The 23,625-nt window shown below is 37.2% G+C and overlaps 1 protein-coding gene across 2 annotated transcripts in view; it reads right to left on the minus strand.

Moving 5' to 3' along the window:
- Positions 1–23,625, minus strand: part of SNX25 (sorting nexin 25) — a 75,594-nt gene that overhangs the window by 28,161 nt on the left and 23,808 nt on the right. For both annotated transcript variants that reach the window (XM_051789527.1, XM_051789528.1), the window contains exons 4-7: positions 17,797–17,969; positions 16,727–16,913; positions 10,888–10,958; positions 1,796–1,986 (exon numbers count right to left, since the gene is read on the minus strand). In XM_051789527.1, coding sequence (XP_051645487.1) covers positions 1,796–1,986; positions 10,888–10,958; positions 16,727–16,913; positions 17,797–17,969 — 622 coding nt within the window. The remainder of the gene's footprint in view (positions 1–1,795; positions 1,987–10,887; positions 10,959–16,726; positions 16,914–17,796; positions 17,970–23,625) is intronic.

The following is a 23,625-nucleotide window of genomic DNA, read 5'->3' on the forward strand; positions in this document are numbered from 1 at the left end:
ACCAGCAGCAACATACCAACATTATCTTATCTACTAAATCCCAAACAATGCCTTTCCCTTTTGCCTAGAAAAAAGCTTGAATGTTCACTCAATACTGCGAATATAGGAGGGGCCAACATCCAAAATAACACTGGCTGCCTTGAAATGAGAATCCAGACTGCAGCTGCCTCAGTGCTAAAAGAGGATGGGAAGAAGCAACAGTGAAGAGAGACTGCTTCCTCAGCTAAGCCTTGGGCATTTTTCTGTGCTCAGAAGGGGACAGCATAGCCTCTCTCTCATCTGGCCTTCATTCAACCTCCCTCAGCTTCTTTCATGGCAACTGAGAGTTGGGGACAACAGAAGAGAGAAGCAGTTTTCCTATTTTCTAAACTGACATGGCTATGGAGGGGGTTCTAGGGTTTCATCACAGAAACACATCAAAAGCTTAGAAGCAGAGCTGCCTCAGATCCTGTTGTTTCCACCATCACTACAACAAATGCCTGTGCAAGGAGTCTTTATTTCTATTAATAGTACCATTAACTCAGTATGGAGCTGCTCATTGGTGTATTGGCAAGATATAATCCCAGGTCAGCAAGTGCCACTAAAAAACTATTGGTTTATAAAACATGCAACACGAACTTCATTAATTCCTTTGATTTTAATTATAATAATATATTTTATTATACTTCTGGTCAATCCCTACCCCTATCCAGTGCAGCTTCACTACTGGACTCCATTCCTGAACAAAGTTCGTAACATCTCAGCAGGTACCAAAAGTGGCATCAGTGGCTCATGCAGAGCTGCCACATGCTTCCCTCTTTCCTTTTCTCCTTGGCACCTCTAGCTAGGCCCAACTTCAGGAAAGAGATCAGGACTGCCTTGGCACAATCTAAGATAGACCATCTGAAATCATGCTTTAAGAACAAGTGAGGAGTAGGGAATTGTTCTGTTTCAGAATCTTGCTCAAGAAAAACAAAATATAAATAGTAAGAACTATTTCTTCATCATACTACTTTTTCTTATATGCTACTATTAACATGTAACACTACATGTTACAATTATTATAAGGACATAACAAAAGCTAAAGATCCCAGCACGAAGAGAGAAGTTATCGTCTACCTAAATGAAAAACATAAAATCTTCTTTCATATTTGAATACGCCAGCCTGTGCTTTGGCCAAAGGGGACAGAGAAGATTACACAAAGTCGACACTAAAATTATTAAAGTTTTGCAAGACTAAGTAGTCGTGATTTTATTTTTGCAGATGCTGACTAGTACAACAGTGTTTTTTTTCTAATTCCAGACTATAGTGATATTGAAAACCAGCATTTAGTCAGCAGCTTTACCAGAGTTTTTCTGCAACAACTACCCTGAATTTTGTCAATTGCCTTCTGTAATTGTTAGCTTTTGAATAATTTAGTATTTCCAAAAACCACAGGTATTTCCTAAAGTGAATACAATGAGGGCCAAAGAAATACTGCACATATGTTGGCAAACTTTTACTTGAAAGCAAGTTGCTACTTTCAGGAAGGCTGTTACCATGTCCTTATTAACTCTCTGTATGCAGTATATCTGAAAAATCACAGATGCTTACAATCCACTCAGTCCTTTATGAAGTTTCACATTTAGCTACATTCCAAGCTGAGAGATCAGTAAGTCTTTTTGGGTACTTCAGTAATCTTTTCCCAAGATAAATAAACTATGCAGCAATTAACTTGTGCTTGACTCCTGGGGGAAGGGTGGGATTAAAGACAGTGAGGTAATATGAGCCAGAGCTAACGCATTTAGAATAACCTTCAGACAATGCGATTTATACCTTCTGACTCTGAGGGCCGTCACCTTCATCAGAAATGCCATCTTCCTGCTGATCATAAGCAGGCCCTCCCAGGAGCCTTATTCTCTTCTCACATTGCTTCTTTGCCACCGTCAGCTGATTAATATACCTCTTCACATTGCGAGCCCTTAGTAGGTCAGCTTTCATTGCTGCAGTTTCTTTTCCCTTTGAATCTAAGAATAAAGCAAATCAGAGACAGTATTTTACAACATGAAAACATCACTGTACCATTGCCTCTGTGGCCTGTCTGATCAAAGCATCTGTCTTTCAGGAATCAACTATGCACATGAGCACAGATACTGGTAAGTTTGTATTTGAAACAGAATGATGATTTTGAAACATTCTCCAATGATAACTCAAGGGTTTATACAAAATTGTTCAGAAAAAGTCCTTATTCCAGCACACAGAGAAACCTGACCTCTCCAGCTCTCTTTCTATAACTTGTTGGAAAACACAGGCACAAGACCTCTACTACAGAATGTACATGGTATTAGGAATTCCCTATAGCCATGGCATATGATAACACAGGGAGATGATGGCTTATGTACCTTACTGAACATAGCACTGACTGCCTAAACTCATGAGGGACTGAGCTCTATTCCCTCTAGCCCAGCATGACACATTCCCACACATCTTATTTGCAAATCCAAATTTCTTGAGCCGGACCTCCTCCAGATAACACTGATCAAAGTTCACTCAAATGACTAAGAAAAAATCTTATGATGTCACAATGTTAAGACTGCACAGTACTGTTAGAAAGTGAAGTAACATGAAGATGATAACTGAATTAGACTTAGTAATAACCGGTGTAATATTTGTGTATTCTACATTCCAGCCTCTTCAGCTAATTACCAGGGTCTAAAAAAAGAAGCAGCAGATAAAGCAGATATAAAACCCTATTGTGTTGAAATCAGGATACAACTGATTCCCATTTATAGACTGATTTTATTTTCCTCTTGTTCAATGAAAACACTCCTGTTTTTTTGGGCTGCAACTATTGCTCGGCAGCAAAGTACATGACTTGTACTTGGCTCTGGATTAATTGATTGCTCAGGGATAAACAGTAAAGATCTATTCTACTATGTTTTCAAAATATCAAATGCTAGTAAAATCATTTATATGAAAGCAGCATTCAATTCTCAAAACAGTTGCTGTTAAGAAACAACCACATGGGTTTGTGAATGCATACACAGCAAAAAGGAAGTCTCTCAGAAATTAGTTAAAATATATATTTTAAACACATTTCTAATACATTAGAGTACCTTCTCCTTTTAGGACTGTTTCCATTCTTTTTTTTTCCCCCTCAAAGCCACATGTAACCACCACATGCAACTGTAAGTTTTGTCATTTGCATACTTAAGGACAACTCAAGGTACATGGAGCTCCCTGAAGCTCTACATGTAATATAAGTCCAGATATTCTCCCATTATCTTTTCCCATACTTTCAAGCTCACTTTATTTGCTGCGTGTATCTATCTATCTTGGTAAGGATCCTTCCCAATTCAAATACTGTTAGTGTTTTAATGGATAAGCATCATTTGCACACGAGCTGCCATATAATAATGAACTACAGAGATAATACTCACTGAAGCAAATGATAAAATTACTTTACTATGAAAAAAAAAAAAAAGCCATCTGTTTTCCTGGTATGTTATCTCCACAGGGAAGTCAACAGAGCATTTAATTTAGTGTTTCAGTTCCCTGACCAGAGGTACCAATATTAATGAGAGAAAAGAAAAGGAAAAGATCTTAGGACAAAAGAATGCTCTCCCTCAATTAAAAACATTTACAGCTATTACAAATACATCAACAGTAGTTTAAAGTGAAGATTAAACCCCAACATTTCCCTCCTGCACTTGACACGAAGATGATTTTTAGAAGTTCTCAATTCTTTCAATAGCTTAAATACTTTGGGCTCAAAATGCATACTTGAAATCCCACACTTTCAAAAACCCACAAACAGAACTATGCAATGATCATTCAGCCTTCTTAAAACAATAAGTACCCTTCCTGGTGAAAACAAGGCATTCTTGGAGGGTTCTCAATGTAAGCATGTCTACTTTACCTGAAGTCTTATCATCCTGTGATTGCAGCAGGCATCCAGGAGAGATTAATGATCCCTACATCCCACCTGCTTCCGATGATTAATTACTGTATTAACAAAGACCCTTCAAAAACATTTACCTCAGCTCTTCATATCCATAAGGAGCCACTCCACCTAAGAAACGCTCAGGGCAGGGATGAATATCATGCTGCCAGCCTGTTCCTGATCCATGGATAAACAGGGCTTTACAGTCATTGTAAAGCCAGGCAGCGACATCTCTCACAAATAAACAAGAGCCTGATGAGGAGCAGCCCATCATGGAATGTGGCCAACATGTTACAGTGCAGGAAAGACAGCGCGGAAGCGTGCACGAACACTGTACATTACTTCCCTCTTCCACATCATGAAATATAATCTAACAGAAATCTGGAGGAGCATTTTTAGCTCAACTGAGGAAGGTTAGGTGGATCACTAGTTTTCTTCAAACCCTAATCTGCTTTTGAGATTTTGAGGTGGCAGTAATGTAATTCTGAGCATGGGAGTCAGTATGTACTATACAGTAAAACAACATCCACCACATATAGCCTCTGTCTGTAAATCCTTGCATCCCCTTTGGTCACATGTATCAGCATTCCCTCCCTCTTCCATTGATGAGCACCTCTCCAAACCAACCGTGGACAAGATGCATTACCCTCAGTAGCACACACAAAGAATCTCAGGAGCCGAAAGAAAAATTTCCTCTATAAAATTGATTTGAAGGTCACAAATCAAAACAAACAAATCTACCACAATTAGAATCTGTAACCTTTACCTTCATCCACATGGATTCCCTCCACACTAACTGCTTGAGCATGAGCTCTTTAAGCCTTGCCAGAAAGCTATACAAAACTAATTGCATATGTATGTTTAACCGTGTGTGGTGGATGCAGCTGGGGGGAGGAATCATAATAGTCTTGACACAGTTAAGTTAGATGGCATCTGTAATCCACTGGAACACACAAGTATCCGTTTCATTTCACTCTAAATTATCATCTTGACAAAACCCACACATCACAACCCACACACCCAAGTTAGCCTGGAGCCCCAGTTTCTAAAAAAAAGTCTCTTTTTACAGCTGAACATTCAAGCCTCTTTCAGAACCACAGTACCTGAGAGGCCTAACCAGGCAGTTCTGGTTCTGTGCTACTTGTCAGCTTTGTTTATAAAAGCAAATATCCAGACACACAGTGGGAAGGCTTATCAGGAGAAATCTACTGCAACGCAGCAGATCTCTCTATAGAGAAATGGCTGCTTATTTGATCTGTCTCACAATCCCTGCTTGAAAAGGAGCAGTTTTCTCGACAGGGATGCCCTGGGGTTGATTACACTGTGGTGTCTGAAAAACAGTCCCATTCAGTCATCCAAGGGTGTTTTCCAGTCATGCTGTGAAGTCACATGTAAGGCAGAGGGCACAAAAAATTAAGCGTCAAATCAAACAAATCCCTTTACAAAAATGCCTTGAAAAAAAAAAGAAAATCTGTTGAGAGCTGTGCTCTGTGCTGTCCTAAGACAAGGTATGTGACTTCATGGGGTTTTGGCTTTGTTTTAATAGCAACTAGTAATAAGAAATCCTTACTAAAATTCTTGTAGGATCCTGTAACACGATATCAGTATGAGAAGAAACAAAAATGTTTTAAAATTAGAACTAGTGTATTTAAACAGCTTCTTATTCATATTACAGCAAATATCAAGTTGTTGTAGTAATTTACTTTTGTTGCTATTTCATGATTGGTATGTTTGAAACATTTTCTTCACAAAAATTAAAATTTACTCTTGCTTCTAGAAACTCACATCCTCTGTCATTCATAGTACAATGCCCAATCCATGTATTTGTCTTCTTACAAACCACTTTAATAGATCAAAATGCAGTTAACATTTTCAGATAAGCATTTCTAGCCCTTCAAAATCTTTAGCAGATAAATTTTGTAGAAAAACAAATAAATAAACAAAAAACAAACAAACCAACCACCAAAAAAACCCACAAAAAACCCCAAAACAAAACAAAATAAAAACCAAAACCAAACAAACCAAAACTGAAATACCTAAAATCTAGCTTCAGTACTTTGAAGGAATCCTTATCATAACATAAGAAGAGGAGAGAGTTTTATAGTTAAAGATGTAGAAAGATGTGATTCTTCCATAGCACATGTGACTGTATAGAAGGGTACTGTCTGAAAATATCAATAGGAAGAAAAATTAAAAAAAAATAAAAACAAAAAAAACCCCAAAAAACCAAAACAAAACCAAACCAAAACAAAACCAAAACCAAACCAAAAACCAAAACCAAACCAAAACAAAAACAAACAAAACAAAAACAAAACAAAACCAAAAACAAACAAAAAACAAAACAACAAAAACCAAAACCAAAACCAAACCAAACCAAACCCAAAAACAACCAAAAACAACCAAAAACAACCAAAAACAACCAAAAACAACCAAAAACAACCAAAAACAACCAAAAACAACCAAAAACAACACAACAAAAACCAAAACAAACACAAAACAAACACAAAACAAACACAAAACAAACACAAAACAAACACAAAACAAACACAAAACAAACACAAAACAAACACAAAACAAACACAAAACAAACACAAAACAAACACAAAACAAACACAAAACAAACACAAAACAAACACAACAAAAAACAAAAACAAAACCAGAACAAAAACAAAAAATAAAACAAAACCAAAAAACCAAACCAAAACCAAACCAAAACCAAAACAAAAACAAAAACAAAATCAAAACCAAAAACCGAAACAAAAACAAAAACCGAAACAAAAACAAAAACGAAACAAAAACAAAAACAAAAACAAAACAAAAACAAAACAAAAACAAAACAAAAACAAAACAAAAACAAAACAAAAACAAAACAAAAACAAAACAAAAACAAAACAAAAACAAAACAAAAACAAAACAAAAACAAAACAAAAACAAAAACACAAAACACAAAACAAAACCACAAAACAAAACCACAAAAACAAAATAAAAAACAAAACCAAAACAAAACCAAACCAAAACAAAACCAGAACAAAACAAAAAACCCAAAAACCAAACAAAAACCAAACAAAAACCAAACAAAAACCAAACAAAAACCAAACAAAAACCAAACAAAACCAAACAAAAACCAAACAAAAACCAAACAAAAACCAAACAAAAACCAAACAAAAACCAAACAAAAACCAAACAAAAACCAAACAAAAACCAAACAAAAACCAAACAAAAACAAACCAAAAACCAAACCAAAAACCAAAACAAAAAACAAAACAAAAAAAACAAAACAAAAAACGAAACAAAAACCAAAACAAAAAACAAAACAAAAAAAAACAAAACAAAAAAACCCAGAGCTACCACCAAAACCAAGCCTTCTAGCCTTCTCCTACAGTCACTGCTTTAGTGATTGTGTTCATTTTGGAAAAATATACATAGGAAGACACAGTTGGAGAAGTAAGGCAAAAACACAGATACACCAGATTCTGTGCTTTTGTACCAGTGTAAATGAAGAAAGCAGTGCAGTGTCAGCATGCAAGCTTCCATTTACAGTGGCCTGCACTGCACCAAAAAACCTATAACATGCCATTTTTTAACTACGAAGGGTTTAATACAATGATGTTTAGAAGTACTTTAAAGTACTTTCTGATTTTATTAGAGGGCCCTAACAGCTAATTATTTTGCCAATAGGTGGCACCAGCACTAGTTAAATCAAGTGCAAAGAACACTGTCCTTACTGAGGAACAAGCCTTCCAACAAGTTTCCAACACTGCTGGGCACCAACATTAAACACATACTTTGGTATCACCAGATAAAAATAGTAAAGAGGTCAGATAACTATGCAGTTCCTATGAGAAGTCATCAGTCTGAAACCTGGTCCTCAGTCTACTCATCCTTTAATAACAGACACCTAATACTTTTATAAAAGAAATATTTTTGGTCAGTTTTAGAGACTTAATTATGTCTCCTCAACCAGTAGCAAGGGTACACAATCCTGCTCAGGCATATTTATTGCTAGTCATGCAGTTGCACAAAGCTTCCTTGGTTAAGCAAAGCATAAATAGTATAAACAGTAGCTAAGCACTTAATGCTGCAGAGTAACAGCCACTTAAGTTGCACTAACTACTCCTCAGGTTTTTTACTGTACCTTTTTCTATTGAAAACACTGCCTCAGAAAGCTCCCATGGCTCAAACTGATAGAGGCTCTCATGTGGGACCCCACCTGTATTCAGCTTTGGAGACTCCAGCACAGGAAAGACATGGGCCTGTTGGAGATCCAAAGGAGAACCATGAAGATGATAAGAGGGATAGAACATCTCTCCCAAGAGGAAAGGTTGAGAGAACTGAGGTCGTTTAGCCTGGAGAAGAGAAGGCTCTGGGGAGAGCTGATTGCAGCCTTTCAGTACTTAAAAGAGGTCTGTAAGAAAGATGGGGACAGACTTTCTAGCAGGGCGTCTTGCTATACGACAAGGGGCAATGGTTTTAAATCAAAAGGGGGTCAACTTACTTAAGATAAAAGGAATAAGTCTTTTACAATGAAGGTGGTGAAACACTGGAACAGGTTGCCCAGAGAGGTGGTAGATGCCCCATCCCTGGAAACATTCAAACTCAGGGTTCTGAGCAGCCTGATCTAGTTGAAGAGGTTTCTGCTCATTGACAGGGGTTTTGAGTAAATGACCCTTAAAGGTCCCTTCCAATTCAAACCATTTTATGATTCTATATCCATGTACATATTATTCTATGCTTGCTCTACTCTTACAGTTTGAGAGTGGACATCAGGCTCAACAGAATGCTGGCCAGCCAAAGTTCAGCTGGCTGTAGCTGAACATGCAGACACTAATGAAGCAGTTACATTTTCAGGACATTACTTTGCCACAGGAAAAAGGAAACAGCTACCAGTAAGACTCTCTCTCACCAGCTGGAATCAAAGCTAAGAGATGCCTATGACACTAAAAGCAAGAGCTCAGTTACTAGTAGGAAAGGAGAGATTTATATACGCCCAACACCAATGCTCACACATCATTGCAGACATGCACTAGGTACTGGGGGAACAGATTAAAAAGAGAAAGATAGAATAAGACTGTAGAAACACACTTCCATTTTGCATAAAGCTTACATTTAGTTATTCACCATTAAATCCAGGGGTAGCATTATGCTCTAGCATTCAGAAAGAGAAATATCGAAAGGTAACATTTAAATACTGTCTGTTCTCCAAAGATTTCAACAATCTTTGTGTTAGCAGTGACCTGTGCTAGGGTTTTTTTGTTGGCTTTGGTTTGTTTTAAGGAAGGTAGCACAGCTCTTTTCTTTAATCTTTACTTCTTAATATTCAGGAACATGTTAGATTCATTAGCATATTATGCAAAATGTCTCTATCTACTTCAGGAAAAACAAGACACAGAACAGCCTTCAGAACTAGATTTTAACCCCCTACAGTTTCGATACCCCTCTTGAAGTTTATTGTACATAGATAAAGCCTGAACATTTTTAATAGATGAAAACCTTAGTGGAATAACTGAAATGGCTTAGAAATCTGCCCTAAATTTGTGTGAACTATAAAAAGATTGTATTGCATGCCTCTGTTGGACATACTGTTCCACATGTGTCAAGGAAAAAAATGTCACCTTTTTCTTGAGACACAATGTGAATAACTATTGGCTATTTAATAAATCAAAGGTTTAGCCACAATAGTCCCACTGGCTAACATAGCCAGCAGTGGTTATCAACCCTTAAATGACATACAAGGTTGCCATAGGGTTGAACTAATAATAAAAGTCCATACCATAACACAAAAGTTCAACGGACCGGCTAGTGCAATTTCTGTTGGATTTTTTTTTTAAATATGGATAGGAGTCAAGAACCCATAAAAATGCAGAACCAACTTCACCACAGAATAAGTGAAACCAGATCTATAATCTTTTTGTATCTATTCTGCAGTACCAGGCACCTGTAGCTTCAGAAAAAACATCTTCTGTTCAGTGTTTAGAACACTGGATAGTTAAATAGATGAAATCAAGTGAGATAGAGAAGAGTGAGACAGTAATTAATTGTAGGAATCTAAACTGTATAAAAATATTCCCCAAATCAATTCTTGTCTCAAAAAGACCAATGGCAACACAAATGGAAATACAGGCTTAGCAAGATTGATTTTTCATAATGTACTCAGAGTTAACTTCCCTGTTTTCATTTTATTACTTTATGAAACAGACTTTCCATTAAATTAACTTTCATCTGAGAAATATTAATACCAATATCTATAATGTACACTTGAATTAAAACCAGCGCCTACTTTTCCTTTTATCTTAGTTTGACATAAGCAATATACCCTACTGGAATGCACATTCAGCTCTATTTTAGAATGTAAACAAAGTCTATTTGTCTAAGCAAAAATTTGGTCTGTAACTTTGCCATTAGTATCATCCCCTGAAGATATACCATAGTTTTGCTACATTTTGAGAACCATTAAAGTATAATAATAAATGTAAGTACAAATATAAGATGCATGTGCTTTTAAAAAGGCAGATATTTCCAAAACACTGTGGAAGGATTTAAGAGCACTCTTTATTGTAACAAAAAAATGAAGAGTCAAAATAAAGTCTGACTGAATTATGTTGTACCATTCCTTCTTCTGTGTTTTGAAAGGAGAACAGACTGAAACTGAAGAATGGATTGTATGAAAAAGAACGAGGAAACAAGATTCTCAGCATATGAATTTGTAATGCCAGAAATCCTAGCTACAGCAAGTTGTAAAAAAAAAAAAAAAATGCATCATAGATATGAACTTTCTCATGATCCATCAGCTTAGGGTAGGGGGATAATCACACCATGGGAGTTTCTGGAAGATTCAGACAAAAGAAACATGTGAAATACTAAAGACATAGCATTCCTAAAATCTGTCTAAAAAACCCACACACACTGATTGCATATGTATGTTGGGAGTTCAAACAGCTTTTCAAAATGAAAACAACAGATGTGACTCAGCAAAATGGAATCTTACCTTTCTGCCTCTTCATTTGGGGAATATTGCTGATTGTGGTTGCCTGAACTATTTCCACTACAATTTGATACCTAGTTTTAAAAACAGTAGGGAATAAGGGTGAAGAGGGAGAAAAGAAGAAAAGATGGTATTAATTTTTTACAATGTGTTTCTCATACAGCACTTCAGAATCAATAAAAATCAAAACAGTTCCAGCTCCTTCTCACCTAGAAATTTCTCAGTATACCTGCAACCCAAGGAGCAATGTGCACATGGAGTAGAGAAAAAACATTATCTTGAAACAAAAAGAAAACATTCAACTAACAATAATATTGCCCTCTTCTCTCTACTGCTGGCACTGAACAGATAGTTCATATTCAGTAAACACAGTGTAAAGTCACACTCTAAACATTAAATGTCAGCTTTCTGTAGGAAATTAGGATGGGATTTCAGTTCAAAAGTAAAGAGCTGTCTGTAAGGTTCTTCCAGCTAATGGACTCAATACATATATGGAGCATATACAGCTTAGGAGAAGCAAAAAATTTCACTAAAACTTGTAAAACATTAAAGTACTATGCTCCAGGAATAATTAAAACATGTTCATTACCTAAAACTATACTACACATAACAGTAGACCATTAATGCAGCTAGCGAACTGAATTTTAAGTAAAACTGATTTTTCAACTAACAGGCACTACACACTCAGCAAAGAAAATTACTGTCAGTTAAACCTTTCATAAATGTCAAAGACCTGGTCATAACAAACATTCAAATTCTTCTCAGTGCACTTACTTTGGTAGCTATCAATACTGGTAAGAAAGCAAGTATTATAGCAAATTTGCTAACTATCAAGTTAACTCCTAGATGAAAGCTGAAGCTCCTGGAAAGGCTGCTATTTCTGTGACTACTTTTTCTCCATTTAAGAAAGAACCTCTGATCCTTAAAAAATATTTCCCTTCTTCCACATAAATCTTTATTTCACCAACATCACTCAATTTCCTCCATTTCTCTTGCCTCCTATAACTCTTTTAGGATTTTGATTGTCTCCAGCTCTTTCTACAGACATACAGTTTTATACACACAGTATACACTCACTCACAACTACACTTCCAGAATTAATCTTTTTTCTGCAGCAATCTTTAGTCTACCCAAATCCTTCAATTATCAAGTTGAAACCTGAAAATCTGTTTGCAAAACTTTAATTTTTCTAACCCTATTTCCATTTGCCATTACTCTATCTTGGTTGTTTCCATCCACCACCATAGTTCTTGCCAAGTCCAGAGGAAGAACAACCCCATAGTAAGGGTGGCATTCTGGTGTGTAAGAAGTCCCACAGCTATTTCCCTGCTCAGACAGACTTCCCAAATTATTCAGGGCAGCTCACTTGGACTTCTGATGTCTTGGTTATATGACTTGTAAATGCACTGCAACAACAGGTGTTGTACGGTAACTGTGAATATTACAAATTTATCAAACTAGGTACAGAGAATCAAGTAAATACTGCACATGGAAGGTAGTTTCCACTTTTATCTTGCAACCTTTTTCCTTCTAAATTTACCCTCATTTGTTCACATTCATCATTTTACATGTTTTCAATACCAATACTATAACACAGCATCTCTTTTTTTTTTCTGTTCCTCATTGTATTATCTCAAGTATGGGAGATGCTCTGAGTTACATCCTCAAAGATACTATTTAGTCTGTTCCTCCTAAGTGCTGGGCTCTGGTTGTAAATACTCAATGAGATTGCTGTACAACACTGCACCACAGAAACACTAGCCTAGATACACTGCCCTTGACCCTTTCTCCTTTAAAGTCTATTCCAAATATTCTAGCTGCTAGTGGTGTTGATGACCAAACATCTACGAAATTTTTAAATGTGATGTGTTAATTTAACTTTGAAGAAGTGACTGCACTTGATAAATTGGACCATTCATGGCCTCGCATCCACATTACTTCTACCTTCCCACTTTTACCTCTTACCTATTTATCATATTCATGCCCTTCCCTCATTTCTTAAGTGAAAGATGATATTAATAATAAGCCATTAATAATGGTCTTTCTTACAATGAATTCTTACCATGAATACCTTTTGCTCCTGTAATAATAAATAACAAAATAAATAGAATGGTGCTCTTGAAAGCAGAAGAAAAACTATCCACCAGTTTATTTCCTTATCACTATTTGCTCTCAACTATGTTTTTAATTCAATGTGTCTTTTATCTTTAGTCTTTTTCTGACAGACAAAGTAAATTTTTTTCACAGTTGATGTGGAAGAATTCATCTTTTCTTCCTTATTTGTAGCAGGCTTCCAATTAACCCATGCTAACTTCAATCTAAGGGGAAATGAAGGTGAAATTTCACTGTTTAACTTTTTCTTCTTCAAAGACATAGCGATAACACACTTTGTGAAAACTTGATAACACAGGAATAAAAGTCTGCCTCCCTTCATGACAAGCAATAAAGAAATGAAACATTATGAAGAGTGGGTTTGAAGGACATTCATAGATAACCACACAGTGATTCCTTCTGTGAAAGCTTCACTGGTTCGTTTGGTTTTTTTTTCCCCCAAACAAATTCAAGCTTTCAGAAGACAAAGTTATGACAGAAAAAAAAAGAAGGACAAAACAGTTCCTCAGAAATCAGCAAATTAATTTTTATGAAAGGGATGTTCCAACAAAAACAACAGAGATAAGTTCTGCTAAGCAATAAAGTGACCGAACATTAGAGGCCCACCACAGATACTAACAAACTACAAATTCAAAAGTATCTCCAAAATTAAAAGTCGTTCCTGCACCATTTAAATAAGTTCTAAAATAAAAGTCATAAAAGAAATGCAGAAAATCAATACAATATTTCTTCTTAAAGTAATGCTTCCAAGCTAGGAGAGAAACAAGATTTAGAAAATCCTCGTACCATTATTATCCTTTCAGGGAGAGCTATCTGCATGGTAGAGAGCTTTACACTTGCTTACAAGGAGATCTACACAGCCTCTCTCTCTTTTCTGATTTTCTGGCTAAGAACAACACACACCCTTCACCCAGGGGTTTCCACTGATCCAGCCAGGGATTTTCCCTGCTTTCCCCACCACAAATACCTGGTTTTAATCACAAGAAAGCCTAGCAAAACTTTGTTAATGAAATCAGTCTGGAAAGATGCCTTATGGCACTTCTCTTGAGTTCTCTCACGTGCATACATCAAGGAGCACCCAGGACTCCATGCCTTCTCGACAGTGGTCAGTCAAGAGTCTCAGGAAATGTTTATCAGTGTCTCATGGCCTTTTGAATTGAGCAAGGTATTTTATGTTTATTTTATTAAATAGATAGTAATCAATCTGCAAAGTTAAGTATGGCAAGAAAGTTTCATACAAAAATAATGGGCTTCCTAGCAGCTGTAGTGCCTTGGGATAAATTTCCCTCAAAGCTAAATCTACACAGAAAATTGCTACTACTTATCTCTGTTCTTTACCAAAATGTTAGGTGACAGCATGAGCAGTAACAGGAGGAGGCTTACAGTTCACAAATGCCATGCATGGTTTAAAATAAGCACTGAAAAATTACTGCCAAATAAAAGCAAGGAAAGGAATTCTTGATGAACAGATTATTACCCAGAATAGCATCTAACTGGGAAACCTATTTATGTACACAATGCCAGTAATTTATTTGTTGTAAGAAGAAAACTGGAAGCATTTTCCCCATTCCCACCACTCCAACAGACGCTTCCTGTGCTTCTCAGTGATAATTGCACAGCAGCTTATTTATTTCTTCCTCTAACTCCTTCTTGATAGATTTTCCCTGTGGTTCATGAAGAATTACAACTAATTTTTTTTTTTTAATCCGTACACCATATAGGGACCACTGTTTGGTTTTCTCGATGCAAATCTCTAAAGTGTCACTGGTTAATCATGAAATCTTTGCTAAATATACAACACAAATTTGAGATGACTACAGGTTGGCCCATCTCTCTCTGAGTGCTCCCACAGTGCTGGAGCCCAAATAGAACACGAATACTTTCTCCCAAAGTGAAATGCTCTTTAACCACCATCTCAGAGACTGGCTTTATACAAAACGAGGAGGGAAGAACAATGCCTCCAAAATCAAATACTATTTCTCTTCAAAAAGACGATATATTTTCTCAGACATTGTCTATTAAAATACTGATCAGGCTCAGACTGATCAACATTTTGTAGAGTGTAGAGGAACACGTTTCAAAAATGAGGATAGTTGGACTCCATAGGCTAGGAAGTTAAAATGTAAGTGCAGCCAAAACCACACTATTTCATAAAGCAAACCTGCTCTCTGGTATTGCAGAACACAATTTCAAGTGACCTATCAGCTAAAAAGAGAACACATTGAGCATTAATGTGCTTGAACAACAACAACAGAAGAGTTGGGTTTCTTTTGAAGCAAGCAGATCCATTAGTGTGATTATGCTAATAAATATGTCAATTAGGTTTTAGGAAGAGTCTAATAGAGACTAATTTCTGCTCTCAGGAAAGACACACTGTCCCAGAGTAAAGAGCAAATTTTACAGCAGATGAACAATAAGTAGCCAAGCAACAGAATCATTTCACCATCACCTAAATGTATTTTCCTATCTCAGAAATGCAAGTGGTTTCAGAATCAAAGACAAGAACAAGAGAAAGTACAATGTTTTTATGCAGTCCACATGCTTCATCTTGGTTAGCCATTTCTTGGCCTGATCAAGCCAACTCTAATGGAAGTCCAGAGTCACAACAGATGACACAGAATGCACCAAACAATGCTGATATGCCCATGTATTTCAGCTGTTGCTGCAGCCATTTAAGAAGACAAAGCTGACCTGCAGCAGCAACAGAAGGGAGTTGGGAAGAAATGCCAGTTCTGGCTGGTGGTAAGAGATTAGGACAAACACTCTGGAAATGGCTTCAGCAGCCCTCCAAAGCTTTGCTCTGCTCAACAAAACCAACTCAAGGACATCTAGAGAGGTTCTAAAACAGTAGTATCTCCATTCCCTGCTTCCCAGTCATTTGTTCCTTATCCTTTCATATATCTCAGAAATCAGCTCAGCTATAAAGATAAGGCAAGCATAAAACACTGGTTCTTGGGCAAGCAGGTTTGACGTACAAGTAATATCTCATGTTAAGACTAAAGATATAAGTAGAAAGAGATGAGATGGGGGTTGGAATGCGTATGAAAGTTACCAGGTGCTATTTGCATTAGAAAACAGGAAGATCAAACAAACTCATGATATGTAGGAGCTCAGTGGTGGTTTTTTGGATCTTTAAGGAATTCTTCAGAGTTCATTAACATGTTTGAGAAGGACGCAAGTGGCAAACACCTCCCTGCAATAGTCCAAGAATACATCTTATCCAGTGGCAAAATGTGCTGGAACTCAAACCCTTCTTTCCATGTTATAGAATCATAGCAAGTTGTTCTGAATGCTCAGTGTCCCTAGGGTCACAACAGTTCACAGCCACCAGACCACTGCAGTCAGTCATAATTCATAAAGATAATGAGGAGATAACCACACATGCTAGTGGAAATTCAACATATTGTTTCATCTAACTCTGCAGAAGCAAGCTGTAAAGAAGAGTCCAGTGTCCCTTTCCTACTTTTCAAGCATTTATACCTTTCAAAAGTACAGCCATCTCCAGTATACTACTAAGCAGCATTTTTATGCATTTTCTGCCACTGAGCTAAAACGCTGACTATATGAGAGATCTAACAAATGTTGTGGCTTATCATCCTTACTCTCTGCTTCACCAAACAAAAAGAAATCTAAAATTAAAAAGAAAAATCACAATTCATTCAAAACTCAGTAATTGGCTGGAAAAGAAGCATGTTTAGTTTTGAATGAGCTACAGTGAAACATTAAATACCTCAGTTGTTTCAGGAACTCAACATCGGAGCTGCTGTTGATGAGCTTGATGAACTCCTCATAAGAAGGAGCATATGTGTAGTCTTTCTTCTGATGTTCATTCATCTGTTCTCTGTACTCCAGCTGGCTGAGTAGCATTCGGTTAATATAATCTGGATCACTCAGCAATTCCACCACTGGTTTCAGTACTGAAGAAGAAAAATATTTTAAAACAAAATCCTTATGCTGAAGAATAACTGCTGTCTTTCAAAAGAAAATTGTAGATAAAAGGCAAAAATTTTTATGCAAGCTGATAAAAATCCAAAAATACAAAACTGGTCTTCTGGAACACATAGTGTAATTGAGATTCCATGTACCTTCCCGATAAAATTGTTTGTTCTATTGAGCAAACTGATGCACATTGACAAAGCTGAGCTCTATTTAGAAAATTCCAAGTGCTTTTGTTCTTTCTGCTGTGTGCTTTGAAGGCTATGACATTATAGCCACTATAAATGAAAATTTCAAAGTAAACAGAATCACACAATATACTTGAGACTTTGAAATTTCTGAATTTGACTTCAGTGACATAAAACATGAATAGTGTATTTATAATCACAATAAAGTGTATCTGATAAAATAAAGAGCAAAACAGAAATCCCTCAATTAAAAAAACCACACTAGATAAATCAAAGTCTAAAATAATGAACTAAACCTAATACCATGATTCAGTTATAAACACATCCTAAAGTCTATGGATTCTATGTATCTGAATAGAAAAGGGCAGAATTATTCATATAAGCACTAAAAATAATGCCAAGGAAAACTGCAAAAGTGTTCCTCTATGAAAAAAATAGAAAATGGGAAAAGACAAATTGTGTTTTATCCTAAAATGTGCTAAACAGCCTGGCATCAAGTCAGGAGAGTTAAGTAAGTACATGCTTGATTTTGAGAATTTAAAGTGTCTTACTGGTTATCAAAGTAATTTAATTTCAGAACATAAAAGTAGAGCATAAAGATATATATATAATGAAGTTTGTAACTGCTAATATTGTATAGGTGCAAATGGTTAATCATCTCCGATCTTAGATCTACCTTTTGTTGCAAGTATTTCTGCAAGGACTATGCGCAAGCTGACAGATTGGACATCCTTTGAGGGTAGGAGACAATACACCAGGACTTGAGAACATTTTTGCAGAAATCTTACTTCTTCATCAGAGCTCCTCAAGCATGAGTGCAGCAAAAAAGGTCTTGGTGGATCTTCCTGCCTAAATGGAAAAAAATAAAAAAAATAATAAAAAAAAAGATAAAGGAATCATGATCAGTCACTAACTGATAAAATGCTGCAGCATGAAGCACTGGGTGGGTGCTGTGCACCACTGAACACACACAGCAACATGCTGCTGGGTGAGCAAGCCCATGATAGCACAGTGTGTTGTTTGCAGATTTCTCATAAACAGGTTTTCAGATGACAGCTCTGAAAGAAACAAGGAGCAAACCTTCTGTGCCCAATACTGTTTCACAGGTGCCAATGTTTTTCTGGACTTCTCAGAACACGTTCGACAGAACGCTGCACCTTTTCTTTAATATAGAAAGAGCTGTAGAAGCAGAGACAAGGTACCCTAGCAGTTATTTCATGGTCACGTGCCTGATGTGCTCCAGTCCATTTTAACAGCAAGGTGACCAAGCCAGTGGTTACAGCGAGACAGACACAGAGTCACCTGAGAGATGCCCTGGTAATTTACAAAGGCAGCCAGAACTGGTCTTCAGTAGAAGGCTCTAAGTTGCTACAAGGGCTTGGATCTGTCACGTCTCATACCAGTGCCTCCTCCCATTTTTCATAACATCTGCTTTCTTCCCAGATCTGGAGGCTGCTGTCCTGGTTAGTCAACTGACTCTTACTCACAGAGCTGTTCCAAGCCCATCACCTCTGTATGTGAAAAAGTGACCAAGAACTGTATACAGTACAACAAAAAGTTTTCAGCTAGACACTGCTGTATGGCCCCTAGTAACAGGCAGCATTGTTTAACAACTGATTTTTGCCTGTCAGTCTGGGAGGATGAAAATATGTTGGAATAGTAACAATAATTGTAATTTTTTTCTAATAATACAAGTAATTTGCCTTAAGGTGACGGAAATAAGTTTTATAACTAATCTGCAGTACAACATGAATATAAAGATGACATCTGGGTTTGATTTGACTGAAGCCTCTTATTCAATTACAAATCAAATGTTTTGTTTGCAAAGGTGGATCATGGAGGGGGTTTCAATTGTTATAATTAAGACAAATTTTGAAACAAGTCCCTTAGAACAGCTTGGATGTAAATACTCTGTTCTGAGGAGCAGTGGTTTATGAAGATGATGTGTAATCTCCATTATCAACCAGCCCAGGTGATACAGCTGACTGAGCTCAGAAAGATGTTTACCTTGTTCTGGTAGGATCTTTTCTCTGTGGCAGCTAAATATGTAGTTATTTTCCTCAGTGCATTTCCATTTCTCTTGCATATTCCATACATATCCTAAAGCCTCCTCTACACCACATCAAACATTCCCCATCATGTTCTCCCCTAAAGGCATTCATTACTTATGCAAAACCAGACATGCCCCAGGCAGATCACTGACAAAGTCTTCGTCATTTACCTACAGCCACCTCTTACTGTGGAAATAAAGTCTTTGTTTTCCAGACAGGTTGTCGCACCCAAAGTCAGCCACCTAGAAACACAGTCAGAAGCATATGCAAAATGCTGGCAAACAAGATGACTTACAGGAAACATAGAATAGTTAAGGTTTAAAAAGACCTTTTAGATTGACAAGTCCAGCCATTAACCCAGGACCATCAAGTCCACCACTAAAGCATGTCCTTAAGTGCCACATCTACATGGATTTTTAACACTTTCAGGGACAGTGATTCCACCACTTCCCTGGGCAGCCTGTTCCAATGCTTGACCATCCTTCCAGTGAGAAAGGTTTTCCTAACAATCTAAACCTTCCCTGGAACAACTTGAGGCCATTTCCTCTTGTCCTGTCACTTGTTACCTGGGAGAAGAGACCAATCCCCATCTGGCTACAACCTCCTTTCAGGTAGTTGTAGAGAGCGATAAGGTCTCCCCTGAGACTCCTCCAGGCTAAACAACCACAGCTTCCTCAGCCATTCCTCATAAGACCTGTCCTTCCCCAGCTCCGTTGCCCTTCTCTGGACACGCTCCAGCACCTCAACATCTTTCTTGCAGTGAGGGGCCCAAAACTAAACACACAGGATTCCAGCTGCGGCTCACCAGGGCCAAGGACAGGGACTGTCACTTCAGCCGGTTCCTGTGTATTAGCAGCAATACACAGAACTAAAAGCACGTGCAGAGCATGAAACAGAGCCATAATGCACATAAAATTTCACTGAACTGAGATTAGTCTTCTTTGTCTTCAGTATCTCTCTACAAGTCTCCTGAGGAATGCCAGTCTGTTTGGGACTGCAAACACACTGAAGCATTAACTGCATTTATAATATCAGCCATGCAAGATAAGTCTGTCTCCCTGCTGTACAGATTTATTCCCAGTCAAGAGCCAACACATACAGCTTCTCCTAGTCGGACCTATGCCAGGACTTTTCTGACACACAGTCAACAGAACACAAATGGAAAACAGAACAGAATAAACAAGTACATAGACAAATATTTGATTCTTGCCTTTCTAATTTGTCTAATGTGTTCTTGCCTACAGGAATGCAAGGGAGGGACAGAGTTGCATAGTCTTCAGTTTACAGGCCATTTAAGAAAATTTCAATTTTTTTCCTGGATTTATCTCCATTACCTAAGAAGACAGGAATCTCTAGAAGATGAATTCTTTCAACGGTTTTCCTAGACAAACTGTATCTAAATGTGATCTAAAAAGCAAGAGGAAAGATTTTTATGAAAAAATAGAAAAACAAAATCTTCAGGCAATTAAACTCTAAACAAGCCTTGCATACCAGTGCTAAATGGTTGTGTCAACAAATCCTGAAGTTTTCACTGCTTCTGGGCAAGAGAAATAAAAGGAAGACTGAAAGCAGGAGAGGAAGCAAGAGGGGAGGCTTAAAAGCTACAGCACAAATCAATATGCCAGTAATAAAACAGACAAGACAAGACATACAGCTTATATCCTCCTTTGCATGTATACAGGAAGCATTACACTTCTATCTGTCTCAATATTACCATTGATCAGCTTGCAGGGAAATACTGTGTGTCAACAAAAGGTCTGCCCAGTAAACAGCAACTCTTTTAATTCTGGCTTCCCCTTTAGTGATACACAGAAAAAAGGGAGAAGTGAGCAATCACAGAACTATTAACATCACTGCTCAGTTACCAAACCATGTCTGTTTACTATCTTGGAGCAGGAGCTAAGATGTCCTGATCAGGCATATTATTAAGGTTTGATATAAAACCCAGATCTTCAACTCTGTGGGAACGTGGCATTGTTCATTTTGCAGAGACCAACAGGAAAAGTAGAAACTTAAGTGCAGCCCGCATGCACGTACCCAAAGCAGGCTCTCTCCAGTGTCAATAAAGATATTAAGCACTATTAAATAACCTAAATAGTAACAGACATTATTTCTCTTCCCATCTAATTTTGAGCATGTGTTATTAGGACTGTGTGGTTGGATTTTCCAAACAAAAGGTCACTTAGTAATCATAGAAAAGTCTGAACCAAAATTGTGTGCAGATATTTTTAGAGAAAGCTTTGAAAGCCCAGCCAATTATCCATAAATTCTGAGCACAACCGTGTGCAGTGAACTAATATAAATGTGGCACTCCAGCAAACAGTTCCAAAACACGCATGATACAAGCTTTGTAAACCAGGCTCATCTAATCTGCTTTAGGCAATACACAAATAATGGCAAGTGGCAACTTAATTCATTTGTGTCTTCTTGAACAATCAAGACTGAAGTAATGGTGACATTTATTGGTCTATCAAGACATAGGTGACTTCAGTGATTTAAAACAGTAGACAGAACTCTACACATTATGCTTACAGGTCATATCCATCTTCACTCCCCCATGAGCTACAAAGCCAGCCTTAACGTTGCCCAAGTTTCCTTTCTGTAATTTTCATTTTATGAAAAGCCTGCTCTGAATTTTTAAGACTATCCAATACTTTTTCATAGTGTCAGAAAGCAAAGGGATTTCCTTCAGCTGCCTCTCAAAGCACTGGAAGGTAGAGCAGTAGAATATGAATATAGAACCATAGATAGGGCCTGCCAAAGTGAATTCCTTTGTACTAGGTCTGTTCTAAGCTGTACTTTTCTTTGGGAACAAAATGATACCTACTGGAACTATCCTTGCTCTGAGACTGCTTTGTGCAATTACTGACTGTGTATCCCACTGAATGTCATCAATATTAGAACTTTACCCCTTACTGCTGCAAACCTGCAAGTTCATCCAGCATTTTATAAAGGAAAGAAGAACTGCAGATTTGCTGTGGTATTGCTGAAGACACTACAAGTGTTATAGAAATACCATAATTTCCTTTTCTGTACCATAATTAAACAATTCTGCGCTAATATCAGCACCTCCTTAACAACATTCTTTCATTTCTCAGGAACGCAGAACCCACAGCTGTTCCATAATAATGAACTATCACTTGGGCTTCCAGGTTTCCTAATACACTGACCTCATGGAAATCTCTTTTTTTTTTTCCTAGGATCTACTCTCGATATCCACATTTTTGACCAGGACCATCTGGTAACTCTCTCTACTGTAAAGACTCACTGCAGTCAGGAGTATTAAAAGACTCCTGGTATTTGTGGTTGGGCATATGCTCCTGATGCAAGGCATCTTTGAAGAACATGATATGTCAGTCTGCTTTGAAATTAGGAACAAAGCAACTAAATAAATTATGCACACACCCCTCTTCCCCTGAACAAAAAAAAAAAATACACAACAAAAAACTCCAGAGCATCTTAAAAAGCATTAACAACTCCTCTACAGGAAATTACTTCAGGGTTCTTTTTTCCATTAAATAAATAGATAGATAGATCACAAAGTGTTCCCTTCAGCCTTGTGATTTCTTTATTTAGTCTTTCAAGAGAGAGTCTTGCAGAGATACATTTAAGTCTTAATCAGTACAATTGTGAGTTGAAGTGCACATGCAACTCGCTCTAAATGACTGGCATCAGTATATTCAACATTCACCACGCACTTCCATTAAACTGATTCTGAGAACTACCAGAACCACAAGCAGGCTGCATCTCTTCACTTCTATCAACCTCAGAGCTCTAAACTTCGTGACAGTGCAGCAAAGTAAAAATTGCATGATCTATTTGAGCTTTCTAAGAAAGGAAAAAAATAAATTTAGACCTTTACAAGCCAGAATAACAAAATACACCTGAAAAAAGTACCTACTGAAAAAAAAAAAAAAAAAAAACCAAAAAAACCCAAACCCACAACTCTGAAAACAAACCACATCAAACCCAGAAAGCACAACAAGGACAAAGCCAAACCCAAAATTTCCACAGCTGCCATTTTATCATGATAAATCACCAAGCTTTATAAATCACTTCAAATAATGCTTATTGTGAATAAAATTATTTATACATGCCACAGTTACCTCTTTCAGGAAAAAGCATTTGATACATCACACTAATAACAGATGCAAAGAGTGTACAAAAGGCTTACAAGCTTTGGAATGACCACATCAGCACCAGGACATCCTAATGCTTCTTGTGGTGTCTAGGTTATATTCAACCATTAACAGAAACCCCAAACTTCCAACACTGAAGCTTGAGAGCAGTGGTGAGTCTTAGACCTGGTGCTACTCATGAGCTGACTTGAATAATCTGCTCTTGGCTTTTTGTTACTATTTTCTTCTCAGCACCTTCGTACAGCTGCTCCCATTGCAAAAAATATCTACACTTTCATACTAATCCCCTTGATACACCTTTCCAGAGGCTGATTG

The sequence above is a fragment of the Manacus candei genome, unplaced genomic scaffold (genome assembly GCF_025592945.1).
Source record: "Manacus candei isolate 608988 ecotype Guabito, Panama unplaced genomic scaffold, ASM2559294v1 h1tg000028l, whole genome shotgun sequence".
In the NCBI taxonomy this organism is placed as follows: Eukaryota; Metazoa; Chordata; class Aves; order Passeriformes; family Pipridae; genus Manacus; species Manacus candei.